General features: G+C 40.0%; 1 protein-coding gene across 3 annotated transcripts in view; it reads left to right on the top strand.

The window, feature by feature from the left end:
* Window positions 1-14,681, top strand: part of ADAM19 (ADAM metallopeptidase domain 19) — a 329,717-nt gene that overhangs the window by 268,232 nt on the left and 46,804 nt on the right. For all 3 annotated transcript variants that reach the window (XM_053718789.1, XM_053718788.1, XM_053718787.1), the window contains 2 exons: window positions 1,535-1,643; window positions 7,119-7,320. In XM_053718789.1, coding sequence (XP_053574764.1) covers window positions 1,535-1,643; window positions 7,119-7,320 — 311 coding nt within the window. The remainder of the gene's footprint in view (window positions 1-1,534; window positions 1,644-7,118; window positions 7,321-14,681) is intronic.

Raw genomic sequence — 14,681 nt, 5'->3', positions numbered from 1 at the left:
GCCCCCACATCGCAAAAATGAAATTAAACTATTAACCCCTAAACCTAACAACCCCCTAACTTTAAATTAAACTTACCATATCCATATCTTAAAATAAAAACTTACCTGTGAACTAAAAAAAACTAAGTTTAAACTATATATTAAACTAAAATTACTATTATACTAAAATTAAAATAACTACAAATTAAATAAACTAAATTACACATTAAAAAAATCTAACACTACTAAAAAAATTAAATCTACAATTACAAAAAATAAAAAATACTAAATTACAAAAAATAAAAAACACTAAATTACAAAAATTAACAAACACTAAATTACAAAAATAAGGAAATTATCCAAAATAAAAACAATTACACCTAATCCAATAGCCCTATAAAAAAAAACCTAGCCTACAATAAACTACCAATAGCCCTTAAAAGGGCCTTATGTAGGACATTGCCCTAAAGAAATCAGCTCTTTTCCCTGTAAAAAAAATACAAAGTCCCCCCAACAGTAAAACCCACCACCCAGCCAACCAACCAAAATAAAAAACCTAACTCTAATAAAAACCTAAGCTACCCATTGCCTTGAAAAGGGCATTTGTATGGGCATTGCCCTTAAAAGGGTATTCTGCTCTTTTTCATTGCCCTGAAAAGGGCATTTAGCTCTTTTAAGATAGCCCAAGCCCTAATTTAAAAAAAAAAAAAAACACCCAAAAAAAGTTTAAAAAAACCTAACACTAACCCACGATGATCCACTTACAATTTTTGAAGTCCGGACATCCAGGCGGTGAGAAATCTTCATCCAGACGGGGAGGTCTTCATCCATCCAGGCGGCGTCTTCTATATTCATCCAGGGGGAGTGGGTCCATCCTTCAAGACATCCGGAGCGGAGCGTCCTCTTCATACGGTCGCCGCCGTACACTGAATCTTCAATGCAAGGGAGCCTTTTAAAAATGGCGTCCCTTGCATTCCTATTGACTGATTTGATTTTTGAAATTCAAATCAGCCAATAGGATGAAAGCTACTGAAATTCTATTGGCTGATTTAAATAGCCAAAAAAATGTCAGTAACTCTCATCCTATTGGCTGATTTGAACAGCCAATAGGTGGCGGCGATGTCGGGAGCGTTAGATTAGGGGTTAATAAGTTAATTTAGGTGGCAGCGATGTCGGGGCAGCAGATTAGGGGTGTTTAGACGTGGGGTTTATGTTAGGGTGTTAGGTTTAAAGTAACTTTTTTTCCCCATAGACATCAATGGGGTTGTGTTACGGCGATCGCCATTCCGCACTTCAGGTGTTAGTTTTTTTTCTAACACGCTCTCCCTATTAATGTCTATGGGGAAAGCGTGCACAAGCACGTATTCTCAGCCCTTGGATTTAGTACGGTATGGAGCACAAGGCGTCTTTTTAGAAACCTGTAATGGCAGCGCTATGGAGGGTGAAATAACGCAACTTTTGTTGCGTTCGTTTCGCTCCTTCTATAGCGCAAAACTTGTAATTTAGGTGATAGACAGTAAATATTCCTGTTAATTATAGTTTTGTTTTATCTTAGGCACACACACTGCTCCAGACCAGTGCTTTGAAAAGATTAATGCAGCAGGTGACCAGTATGGTAATTGTGGCAGAGACATAAATGGAGAATACAGAAAGTGTGAAGCCAGGTAAGATAAGTGACAGAGGAGCTGGATTTAAAATATAGTAATATGGTATTTCCTTCCTAAGATAGGGGGAGTCCACTGCTTCATTCCTTACTGTTGGAAAATACAACACCTGGCCACAAAAAGGAGGCAAAGACACCCCAGCCAAAGGCTTAAAGGGACATGAAACCCACGTTTTTTTCTTTCATGATTTAGAAAGAGAATGCAATTTTAAACATCTTTCTAATTTACTTCTATTATCTAATTTGTTTTATTCTCTTGATATTCTTTGCTGAAAAGCATATCTAGATATGCTCAGTAGCTGCTGATTGGTTGCTGCACATAGAAGCCTCATGTTATTGGCTCACCCATGTGCATTACTTTTTCTTCAAATAAAGATATCTAAAAAAATGAAGCAAAATAAATAATAGAAGTAAATTGTAAGTTGTTTAAATTTGTATGTTCTATCTGAATCATGAAAGAAAGATTTTGAGTTTAGTGGCCCTTTAAATATCCCTCCCACTTCCTCATTACCCCAGTCATTCTTTATCTTTCATCACGTTAGGAGGTGGCAGAGAAGTGTCAGAAGATTCAGAGAGTCCTGAAAAAGGGTATCTGCCCTTCTAGATAGGACTGGAGTTTTAAATAGTCATGTCAACCTCTCAGTGAGAGTATTGATGAAAATTAGAGTCTGGAGATGCAGGGAAAGTTTTTCTGTGAAACCATCCAGACTACTGCTAACAGCTCCTAAGCAATCAGTGTTGACGAGTTTCACTGCCTGCTTTCTCTCACTCAAGTCCATGTCAGGAGCGCTGCTATAAGACTGTCACACTTGAGAGGCTGTGTTCTGTTCCACAGCATGGATCCTGGAGGTAAGATTGTTTAAATTTTTACACATAAAACGCTATAACAGGGGCACATTGTGGCTCCTTTATAACTTGATAGGATCCAGGGTTAATATCTTCTGACAGGGGTTTATTGAACAGTTGGGGATAATTAATCAGTGTATTATTTATTTACATGCTGCTTTGTGTGATTTTCTCCTGGGCTGATAGACTGTGTGTTTTTGGCTGGAACAAACAGCTTTCACTTTTAAGTTTCACTTTCGTTTTTGAAATTGTTGCACATTACTATTACTTGCTGTACTTGAAATAACAGGGGAAGTACTGTCTTGAACCTGAGGAGAGAAATTCCTCTGTTAACTGTCTGGGTCTAGGTGAGTGCCCCAGCCATTAGGAGTATAAACGTGCAGTTTTCTATAATAAAAAACGTTTTTATTTGTGTCCTTCTGTGGGTATAACCTAAGCTATGGAGGACTCTGACATGTTAGAAGGTACTTCTTCTGTGCTACATCATATCTGTTTATATTGTGTGGAGGCCGTGGTTTTCCCGCCCACTCAATTATGTTCCACATGCCTTAACACCGTTATAAAGTCTAAGAAGGCTCGTAGTCCCTCTGAGCCGTCTACCTCTCAGGACTCGGCGTCCCGTGAGATTACTACCCTTGCTACATTATCCACTCCACATGCATTTCCCTGTAGCACATTTAATCCTCCATCCGGAGGGGGCCTTCTTCCTGAGGAAATTGGCGCGCAGTTACAAACGGCGGTGTCTGCGGCCCTCAGTGCATTACCTCGCTCTAACAAACGCAAGAGAAAGGTTAAACATAGCTCTCCTGACCCGGAGTCATCTAAATATTTATCGGATTTAGCTATTATGTCCCAGTTATCCAATGATGAGTTAACCTCTGTAGCTTCAGAGGGTGAACTTTCAAGGTCGGAGTCCTTAGCGTCTAAGCCTCCTGCTGCGGATGAACCGTACTTTAGATTTAAAATTGAGCACTTGCGTTTTTTATTAAAGGAGGTTCTGTCTACATTAGAGGCTCCAGAGGCCGCTCTACCTGATGAAATTATGATACCTAAATTAGAAAGAGTTTACGAAGGCAGGAAAGTTCCTTTGACTTTTCGTGTGCCGGTTAAGATGGCGAACATTATTAAGAACGAATGGGAAAGAATTATTCTTCCTTTTCCCCCTCGTCTACTTTTAAAAAGTTGTTCCGGTCTCGGACTCTCAACTGGATTTGTGGGGGTCCATTCCTAAGGTGGATGGTGCTATCTCTACGCTTGCTAAACATACTACTATTCCTCTTGAGGATAGTTCTTTGTTCAGAGAGCCGATGGATAAGAAAATGGAAACATTTCTGAGAAAGATGTTTCGACATATGGGATTTTTTTTTTTCAACCGGTGGCTGCAGTTGTTGTGGTTGCCAGAGCATTTACCTACTGGTGCGACTCTTTGTCGGAACTCATTAAGGTAGAGTCTCCCCTCGAGGATATTCAAGACAGAATTAAAGCTCTGAGAATTGCTAATTCTTTTATCTGTGATGCGAACATGCAAATTATTCACCTAAATGCAAAGGCCCCTGGCTTTGCGGTCCTAGCCAGCCGGGCACTCTGGTTGAAGTCTTGGTCTACGGATATGACTTCTAAGTCCAGACTCTTTTCTCTTCCCTTCAAGGGAAAGATTTTATTTGGTCCAGGCCAGACTCAATTATTTCTACGGTTACTGGAGGCAAAAGTGCCTTCCTACCGCAAGATAAGAAGAACAAGTCTAAGGGACGACAATCTTCGAATTTTCATTACTTCAGTTCTGCCAAATCCCCACGACAACAATCCTCCTCCAAGCCCAAGCAACCAAAGAGTACTTGGAGCCAGCTCAGTCCTGGAATAATTTCAAGCAGAATAAGAAGCCTGCCGAAAACAAATCGGCATGAAAGGACGGCCCCCAATTCGGGATCGGCCCGTGTAGGAGGCAGACTGTCTATTTTTTCAGATGCCTGGTTCAAGGACGTACAGGATCTCAGGTATACAAGATAGGCTTCAAATCTCATCAGCCAAGGGCAGATTCCTTCTCTCTAATCTGTCTACCAGGCCAGAAAAGAGGGATGCCTTTCTAGGGTGCGTTCGGCATCTATCATCCTTAGGAGTTGTTGTCCTGGTGCTTATCGAAGAAAGAGGTTTGGGGTTTTATTCAAACCTTTTCATGGTCTCAAAGAAGGAGGGAACTTTCAGCACAATTCTGGACCTAAAGTGCTTAAACAAATTTCTCAGTGTCCCTTCCTTCAAGATGGAGACGATAAGGTCCATCCTTACTTTAATTCAGGAAGGCCAGTTTATGACCACTATAGTTCTGAAGGACACTTATCTTCATGTTCCAATCCACAGGGAACACTTTCAGTTCCTGAGGTTTGCATTCCCGGACCAGCACTTCCAGTTAATTGCCCTCCTGCATGGACATCATTCCTTTTGTCAGGTTCCGTCTCAGACCTTTACAACTGTGCATGCTGAGGCAATGGAATGGCGATCATTCAGATCTGTCTCAACAGATTGTATTAGACAGCCGGTCAAGAGAATCGCTCTCTTGGTGGCTCTGTCCAGATCATCTGTCCCAAGGGACATGCTTCTTAAGACCATCCTGGGAGATTGCGACTACGGACGCAAGCCTATCTGGATGGGGAGCTGTTTGGGGTGCCAAGAAGGCACAGGGGTTGTGGACTCAGGAGGAGTCCTCCCTCTCGATCAATAATTTGGAACTACGGGCAATCTTCAAGGCCTTGAAGGCTTGGCCACTTCTGGGCTCGTCCCAGTTTATCAGATTCCAATCAGACAATATAACTTTGGTAGCTTACATCAACCATCAGGGGAAACGAGGAGTTCCTTGGCGATAAAGGAAATAGCTCAGATTCTGGAGTGGGTGGAGGCCCACAGCTGTTCGCTATTAGAGATCCACATTCCGGGTGTGGACAACTGGAAGGCAGATTTTCTCAGCAGGCAATCCTTCCATCCAAGGGAATGGTCTCTCCATCCCGAGGTGTTTGCAGAGATATGCAGCAAGTGGGGACGCCGGAGATAGATCTTTTGGTGTCCTGTCTCAATACCAAGCTACCCAAGTATGGGTCAAGGGATCCTCAAGCGGATCTAATAGATGCACTAACAGTGCCCTGGAGGTTCAAATATATTCATATATCTTTTTCCTCCATTACAGCTTCTTCCTCGAGTGGTGGCCTGCATCAAGCAATCCTGATTGCTCTATCGTGGCCACGAAGGACATGGTTCGCGGATCTAGTGGGGATGTCCTCATCTTCTCCATGGAAGTTACCTTGTAGCAGAGACCTGCTAATACAAGGTCCATTTGTTCATCAAAATCTAGATTCTCTGAGGCTGACTGCATGGAGATTGAACGCTTAGTTTTAGCCAAGAGAGGTTTCTCTGAGAGTGTCATTGATACTCTTATTCAAGCTCGTAAACCAGTTACTCGGCGTATCTACCACAAGGTGTGGAGGACCTACTTATTCTGGTGTGAAGAGCATAGTTTTTCCTGGCACAGAGTTAAGGTTGCCAGGATCTTATCTTTTTCTCCAGGATGGACTGGAGAAGGGCCTTTCTGCTAGTTCCCTGAGGGGACAGATTTCGGGCCTGTCAGTTTTATTGCACAAGAGACTGGCTGAGCTTCCAGACATGCAGTCCTTCGTTAAGGCTCTGATTAGGATCAGACCTGTCTTTAGATCTGGGACTCCTCCTTGGAGCCTAAATCTTGTTCTTCGGGTTTTACAACAGGTTCCGTTTGAGCCTCTGCTTTCCCGTTGACATTAAAAAGTGAGCGGTACACCCTTTCCTGCCTGACTCATAATACCAGCGGGCGTTAAAAAGCAGCGTTAGGACCCCATAACGCTGCTTTTTAAGGCTAACGCAGAACTCTAAATCTAGCCGATAGTTAGGTGCCTGGAGTACCGCATGACAGGAAATAGTGCTGCCATGTAGTGCTCTTGCAAATGGATAACATTCTTGGAAAACTGCTGCTATATAGTGTTCCAGACATGGGTACACTCCTGAGCTTAAGTCTCTGCTGTTCAACAAAATATACCAAAAGAACAAAGAAAATTTGATAATAGAAGTAAATTAGAAAGTTGTTTAAAATTGCATGCTCTGTCTGAATCATGGATGAAAAATTTGGGTTTCATATTGCTTTAAAGGGATATGAAACATTGCTTCTTTAGAAAAAAAAAAATGTTAACTCAAAGTAAACATAAAAATAGATTGTGTTAAAAAACAACTTACTTGTTTTCTTGCAAAATGAGCACTTAGAAATTACCAGTGGGACTCTGCCTACAGCTGAGAACTTGCATTCTGCCTCTTTTTGAGCATGGGCAGAACCTGACATCCTGCCGCTCTAGATTTCAGTGACTAGTAAACCAGCTAATGTTACTCTAGAAGATTTATACAATCAAGCTAGATATGCCTTCCTGTAGTGACCCCAGCCCACTTGTAGGGTTATCACAGAAAGTAATGGACCATGCACAAATGAAGTGATTAAAAAGGTAAACATCCTTTTAAAATGATGAATAATACGTATTGCATCCCTTTAATGTTGCCACAATGAAATACTACTAAGATAAGGATGCCTATTGTATATACATTTCACCATATAGTTTTTTTTTAGGGATGCAAAATGTGGAAAAATTCAGTGCCTAAGCTTGGCCTCCAAGCCCCTGGAAAACAATGCAGTGGCAATAGACACCACTATAATTATGGATGGAAGACGTGTACGTTGCAGAGGGACACACGTGTATAGAGCACCTGAAGAAGAAGATATGATGGATCCAGGACTTGTACTTACTGGTACTAAATGTGGCGAGAATCAGGTGAGAACTACTAATAAAGTGAAAGACAATTATGGAAGACTTGGCAACCATCCCTGTTGCTATAGCCTCAACATCCAGTTTTGGAGATCTATTCTATACCAAGGATTCCAGTACCCTATCAGGTGTTTTAAGTCACACAGTGATTTCTGAATCTTTGGACTTTTTAAAAACAAATTATGTAAACTCTGAGACTGAAGAAATTCTCTCCCCTTTGTTGTAGGGTATTTCCTTCCTTTTAGCCCGGAGCGCTAGTTTGATGATCTTAAAGGAACAGTAAAGTCAAAATTCAAGTTTTATGATTCGGATAGAGCATGCCATGTTAAACAAATTTCCAATTTACTTCTTTTGGAAAGTTGTTTAAAAATGCATGCTCTGAGTCTCTCATGTTTAATTTTGACTTTACTGTTGCTTTAAACTTAAAATTACACTTCACAAACCTTAAACAGATGCCTAAATATTCTGATCCACCCAATCCCCCCTTAATAAAACCTAACACTAACCCCTTGAAGATCACCCTACCTTGAGACGTCTTCACCCAACCGGGCAGAAGTGGTCCTCCAGACGGCCAGAAGTCTTCATCCGATCCAGGCAGAAGAGGTCCTCCAGACTGTCAGAAGTCTTCATCCAGGCGGCATCTTCTATCTTCATCCATCCGGAGCGGAGCGGGTCCATCTTCAAGCCAACCGACGCGGAGCATCCTTTTTCATCCGACGACCAATACTAAATGACGGTACCTTTAAGTGACGTCATCCAAAATGGTGTCCCTTCAATTCCGATTGGCTGATAGAATTCTATCAGCCAATCGGAAATAAGTTAGAAAAAATCCTATTGGCTGATGCAATCATCCAATAGGATTGAAGTTCAATCCTATTGGCTGATCCAATCAGCCAATAGGATTGAGCTTGCATTCTATTGGCTGATTGGAACATTCCAATCGGAATTGAAGGGACGCCATCTTGGATGACGTCACTTAAAGGTACCGTCATTTAGTTTTAGTCGTCGGATGGAAGAGGATGCTCTGCGTCGGATGGCTTGAAGATGGACCCGCTCCGCTCCGGATGGATGAAATTCAAAGAAATACAATGTAGAGATGCATAGATTTTTTTTATTAGAGGGGCCAGCAGTTGTGAACAATAGTGGGACTGGGGAAGTTGTAGACACACTTAATTTTTTTGCCCCTTGAGCAATTTCCACAAAAAGTTTTCCCGGCTGCTTTTGCTTGTTTGTACTTTGCTCCTCCCCTGCCCAATTTCACTATGAATGTTGTGGACGTGCCGTGGCGCTTGTGAATTTGTGCTGCTAGCCTAAACCTGACTGCCTATCTGTGCTCACTATGTGGAGCAGTGGAGTCACTCACTGCTGTGCTGTCTCTCTAAACGGGAACCGGGAAATCATGAGGGGGATGCCTGTCACCTGACCGCATGACTGTCTGACACTGTCTCGAAAGTGAAGGAGCCACGTATGATGCCCACCCGACTGGTACGGTACACTAAGTGCACACTGAAGAAGTAGGAGGGGAGGGCAGGCGGGGGTCTGAGGGTGGGCAGAGTGCAGAGGTGATTGGCCATAAGAAGCAGTAGGCACGTGGCCCGGGGCTGTGCACTGACAGACATGGAACAGAGTCAGAGAGCAGAATTTTCATAGTTTGTGTGCCTAAACCTTTTCTTTAGTGATTTATTTTTAGAGTGCGCAGTTTATCTTTCATTTGATGCTCTGCTGAGCCAGGGAGCAGCTCTAGGAATGAACTTTATAATTAATGCAGTGCAGTTTACATATTTTGTATGTGTGTGTGTCTTAGTTTTTGTGTGTGTGTCTGAGTGTTTTTGTGTGTGTGCCTGAGTGTTTTTGTGTGTGTGCCTGAGTGTTTTTGTGTGTGTGCCTGAGTGTTTTTGTGTGTGTGCCTGAGTGTTTTTGTGTGTGCCTGAGTGTTTTTGTGTGTGCCTGAGTGTTTTTGTGTGTGTGCCTGAGTGTTTGTGCGTGTGTGCCTGAGTGTTTTTGTGTGTGTGCTTGAGTGTTTTTGTGTGTATGTGTGTGTCTGAGTGTTTTTTGTGTGTGTGTGTGTCTAAGTGTTTGTGTGTGTGCCTGAGTGTTTTCGTATGTGTGTTTTTGTGTGTGTGTCTGAGTGTGTTTCCAAGTGTCTGTGTGTGCATCTGAGTGTGTTTTTATGTGTGTCTGAGTGTTTGTATGTGTGTGTGCGCCTGTTTTTGATTACCAATTATAGAAAGGAATTCCGAAAAGCTATAGTCTAAATCTAATACTGAACAAAATGTATGCCAAGCTATGATCACATTTTTAATTGAGGTTAAGCCAATAACATTAGATGGGAGCTTCTTATATGCACAATGTAATATAGCGTTTAAAGAGAATTCAGCAATAAGATGGTTTTCCATTTTTAAAGAAGAAAACATATTAGTCTCTGCGATCCAGTCTATCACAATCTTAACCAAGAATGCATAGTCATAAAGTTTAACATTTGGAAGAGCAAGACCCGCTACTCCCGTCTTTTGCATTAATTTGTTTATAGAGATACGCGATTTCTTATCTCCTCAGATCGCAGATCCGTATTTAATATGAATAATGGTAAATTCTGTATTGGTATAACAAGCGAGGAAAGTTTTTATTAAGTTAACGTGAGCCGACATATATAGTGGACATGAGGCTCAAATTTCCTGATTGGTTTTAACCTTATCAAACAGAGATGAGAAGTTTAACTTGTACCACATATTAGGATTCTTGTGTAAATATACCTAGATATTTAATAATAAAGAAAGGTTTTTCTGTGGTTTACCCTTGATGAGCCGATAATAATATTATTAAGGCAGTCCACAGTTCCGTATATAATGTTTTCAAGCAATATAATGGCACAACTCAACAAGCATTCCCAAGGACACTGTTAGGCAAAAGTTCCACTCTGTGTATTATGATGATATGATCGATAGAAAAATACCATCGCCTAGATTTAGAGTTCCGCGGTAGCCGTCAAAACCAGCGTTAAGGGCTCCTAACACTGGTTTTTACCGCCCGCTGGTATTTAGAGTCAGTCAGCAAAGGGTCTAATGCTCATTTTCCAGTTGCGACTTTTCCATACAGCAGATCCCCTTTTGCCAATTGCGTATCCTATCTTTTCAATGGGATCTTCCTAACGCCGGTATTTAGAGTCTTGGCTGAAGTGAGCATTAGAACTCTAACGACAAAACTCCAGCCGCAGAAAAAAGTCAGGAGTTAAGAGCTTTATGGGATAACGCCGGTTTATAAAGCTCTTAACTACTGTGCTCTAAAGTACACTAACACCCATAAACTACCTATGTACCTCTAAACCGAGGCCCCCCCACATCGCCGCCACTATAATATATTTTTTTAACCCCTAATCTGCCGACCGCACACCGCCGCCACCTACATTATCCCTATGTACCCCTAATCTTCTGCCCCTAACATCGCCGACACCTACATAATATTTATTAACCCCTAATCTGCCCCCCCCAACGTCGCCGCTACCTTACCTACACTTATTAACCCCTAATCTGCCGACCGGACCTCACCGCCACTATAATAAATGTATTAACCCCTAAACCGCCGCACTCCCGCCTTGCAAACCCTATAATAAAGTTTATTAACCCCTAATCTGCCCTCCCTAAAATCGCCGCCACCTAACTTCAAGTATTAACCCCTAATCTGCCGACCGGACCTCACCGGTACTCTAATAAATGTATTAACCCCTAAAGCTAAGTCTAACCCTAACACCCCCCTAAGTTAAATATAATTTAAATCTAACAAAATAAATTATTTATTATTAACTAAAGTAATCCTATTTAAAGCTAAATACTTACCTGTAAAATAAACCCTAATATAGCTACAATATAACAAATAATTATATTGTAGCTATTTTAGGATTTATATTTATTTTACAGGCAACTTTGTATTTATTTTAACTAGTTACAATAGCTATTAAATAGTTATTAACTATTTAATAGCTACCTAGTTAAAATAATTACAAAATTACCTGTAAAATAAATCCTAACCTAAGTTACAATTAAACCTAACACTACACTATCAATAAATTAATTAAATAAACTACCTACAATTACATACAATTAAATCAACTAAACTAAATTACAAAAAAACCCCCCACTAAATTACAAAAAATAAAAAAAGATTACAAGAATTTTAAACTAATTACACCTACTCTAAACCCCCTAAAAAAATAACAAAGCCCCCAAAATAAAAAAATGCCCTACCCTATTCTAAAATAGCTCTATTACCTTACCAGCCCTTAAAAAGGCCTTTTGCGGGGCATGCCCCAAAGATCTCCCTACCTTGTTTTCACCCAGCCGGTTATCACCGATCCGTCCAGAAGAGGGTCCTAAGTCTTTATCCTATGCGGCAAGAAGAGGTCCAGAAGAGGGTCCGAAGTCTTCATCCTATCCGGCAAGAAGAGGTCCTCCAGAGGGTCCAAAGTCTTCATCCAGGCGGCATCTTCTATCTTCTTCCATCCGGAGCGGATCCATCATTTATTATAGTGGCGGCGAGGTCCGGTCGGAAGATTAGGGGTTAATAAGTGTAGGTAAGGTAGCAGCGACATTGGGGGGGGGGCAGATTAGGGGTTAATAAATATTATGTAGGTGTCGGTGACGTTGGGGCAGCAGATTAGGGGTTCATAGGGATAATGTAGGTTGCGGCAGTGTCCGGAGCGGCAGATTAGGGGTTAATAATAATATGCAGGGGTCAACGATAGCGGGGGCGGCAGATTAGAGGTTAATAAGTGTAAGGTTAGGGGTGTTTAGACTCGGGGTACATGTTAGGGTGCAGACTTAGAAACGGTTTCCCCATAGGAAACAATGGGGCTGCTCTAATAAATGTATTAACCCCTAAAGCTAAGTCTAACCCTAACACCCCCCTAAGTTAAATATAATTTAAATCTAACAAAATAAATTATTTATTATTAACTAAAGTAATCCTATTTAAAGCTAAATACTTACCTGTAAAATAAACCCTAATATAGCTACAATATAACGAATAATTATATTGTAGCTATTTTAGGATTTATATTTATTTTACAGGCAACTTTGTATTTATTTTAACTAGGTACAATAGCTATTAAATAGTTATTAACTATTTAATAGCTACCTAGTTAAAATAATTACAAAATTACCTGTAGAATAAATGTTAGGGTGCAGACTTAGAAACGGTTTCCCCATAGGAAACAATGGGGCTGCTCTAATAAATGTATTAACCCCTAAAGCTAAGTCTAACCCTAACACCCCCCTAAGTTAAATATAATTTAAATCTAACAAAATAAATTATTTATTATTAACTAAAGTAATCCTATTTAAAGCTAAATACTTACCTGTAAAATAAACCCTAATATAGCTACAATATAACGAATAATTATATTGTAGCTATTTTAGGATTTATATTTATTTTACAGGCAACTTTGTATTTATTTTAACTAGGTACAATAGCTATTAAATAGTTATTAACTATTTAATAGCTACCTAGTTAAAATAATTACAAAATTACCTGTAGAATAAATGTTAGGGTGCAGACTTAGAAACGGTTTCCCCATAGGAAACAATGGGGCTGCTTTTTTGCAGGTGTTAGGTTTTTTTTCAGCTCAAACTGCCCCATTATTTCCTATGGGGGAATCGTACACGAGCACGTTTTTCAAGCTGGCCGCTACCGTAAGCAACGCTGGTATTGAGAGTTGAAGTGGCAGTAAATTATGCTCTACGCTCCCTTTTTGGAGCCTAACGCAGCCCTTCAGAGAACTCTAAATACCAGCGTTATTTAAAAGGTGCGGGAAAAAAAATCTAGCCGCATATAAGTTAAAGACTCACCCACACTGACCATGAAGTTGTAAATTAAGCAGAGACTAAAAAATAGGGGCTATCCCTCAAAACTACTTAACAATGTAGCTAAAAACGTGGCCTCAACAGGAAGAAACCCCAAAAAATTTCAATGACAGGTGAAAAAGTAAGACAGACCACTCACTTTTATCACCCAATATTCTTCAGATTTTTCTACTGTGTGCAACATCATTAGGAAATACTTTCCTATCCTATTAGGTGATGTGCATTTAAAATCAACAGTAGAAATGGGGTTCAAGTGTGTCTATTCATAAAATCTGACTTTGGGCAACCTTTTGTCCCCAAGTCTTTTGCCTTCTAATTCAAGGAAGAGAAGTTCTTGATTGCAAGTCAACGGCACCTATAAGTGCGGGGACCACAGTGATTCTATCACGGAGGGCAAAGAATTTTATTCATGTTCAACCAGAGAAAAATTTGCCTCTAGAAAGGTCATTTAAATAATCGTTTTGTATTGTTTCATATTATCCCCATTTGAGGCAAAACATAGCAAATAACAATGACATGTTCATTGTTTTTCTGTGTTTAAACTGATCATATTCATGTTTCTTATATGTGAGCAGGCATTTGTTTGTGTATTTTCTGTACCCAAATGGTTAATAGGGGTGTGTTTGACACCAACCAATAGCCATTAGTTTTGTAACCTTTTTAAGTAGGCACTTACCTGTGTCTAATCAGGTTTATGAGTACGGCACCCAGCCGAAATGCGTAAAACCTGATACTCTTACCGTGTGAACCATGTTAATTTTTAAATTGAAGAAATAAAGGCTGTTTTTATTTATACAAAGGATATTGGGATTGCTTGCTCTTTTTGTTTCAATAGATATTTAATAGTATCAACTATTCTAAAAGGATGATCTTGATAACTTAATCTGGACTTAGCTCACTTTTTGTAAAATGTATTTTGTATCCAGAGAAAGAACTAAAATCATTAAGATATTGTAAGATCCTAGGTATTGAGAAACGTGTATTATCAAGAAACAATAACAAATCATCTGCGTATAACAATATATTTAGCTGTTGTGGACCTATCGTAATGGCTTTCATGATATCTCTTAAAAACAATAGCTAACGGTTCAAGTGCAATATTGAACGTAGTGGAGGCAATGGACATCCCTGTCTAGTGCCTCTCTCTAACATTATCTTTGGGGATAGTGAATTCAATAAAAGGTTATCTTCTTCAGAAATTTTCAGAATCTTAATTTTGGACCAAAAATTCAATTGAATGTAGAGGATTTCTGTCACGATTCAACATATTATTTTAGACAAGAACTATTCAGTGAGTGAATATATGTGAGTTTGTAGCTACTGGATACAGGTGAACTCTGCTCACTATTGAATTGGTTAATGAGCAAGTGCCTGAAATGTAGCAGTGATACTGAACAGAAAGAAACAAAGTTTCACTTTGAAAACTACTCACTGACAATGTCAAGTCAGAGTTAGTTACTTTCAGTTTGAGAAGCAGGTTTACAATATCGTTATAGTTGATAATCAAGTGAT

This window comes from Bombina bombina, chromosome 6 (assembly GCF_027579735.1).
Source record: "Bombina bombina isolate aBomBom1 chromosome 6, aBomBom1.pri, whole genome shotgun sequence".
In the NCBI taxonomy this organism is placed as follows: Eukaryota; Metazoa; Chordata; class Amphibia; order Anura; family Bombinatoridae; genus Bombina; species Bombina bombina.
The sequence above is the reverse complement of the archived record's forward strand: the minus strand, read 5'-3'. Positions and strand labels throughout refer to the sequence as shown.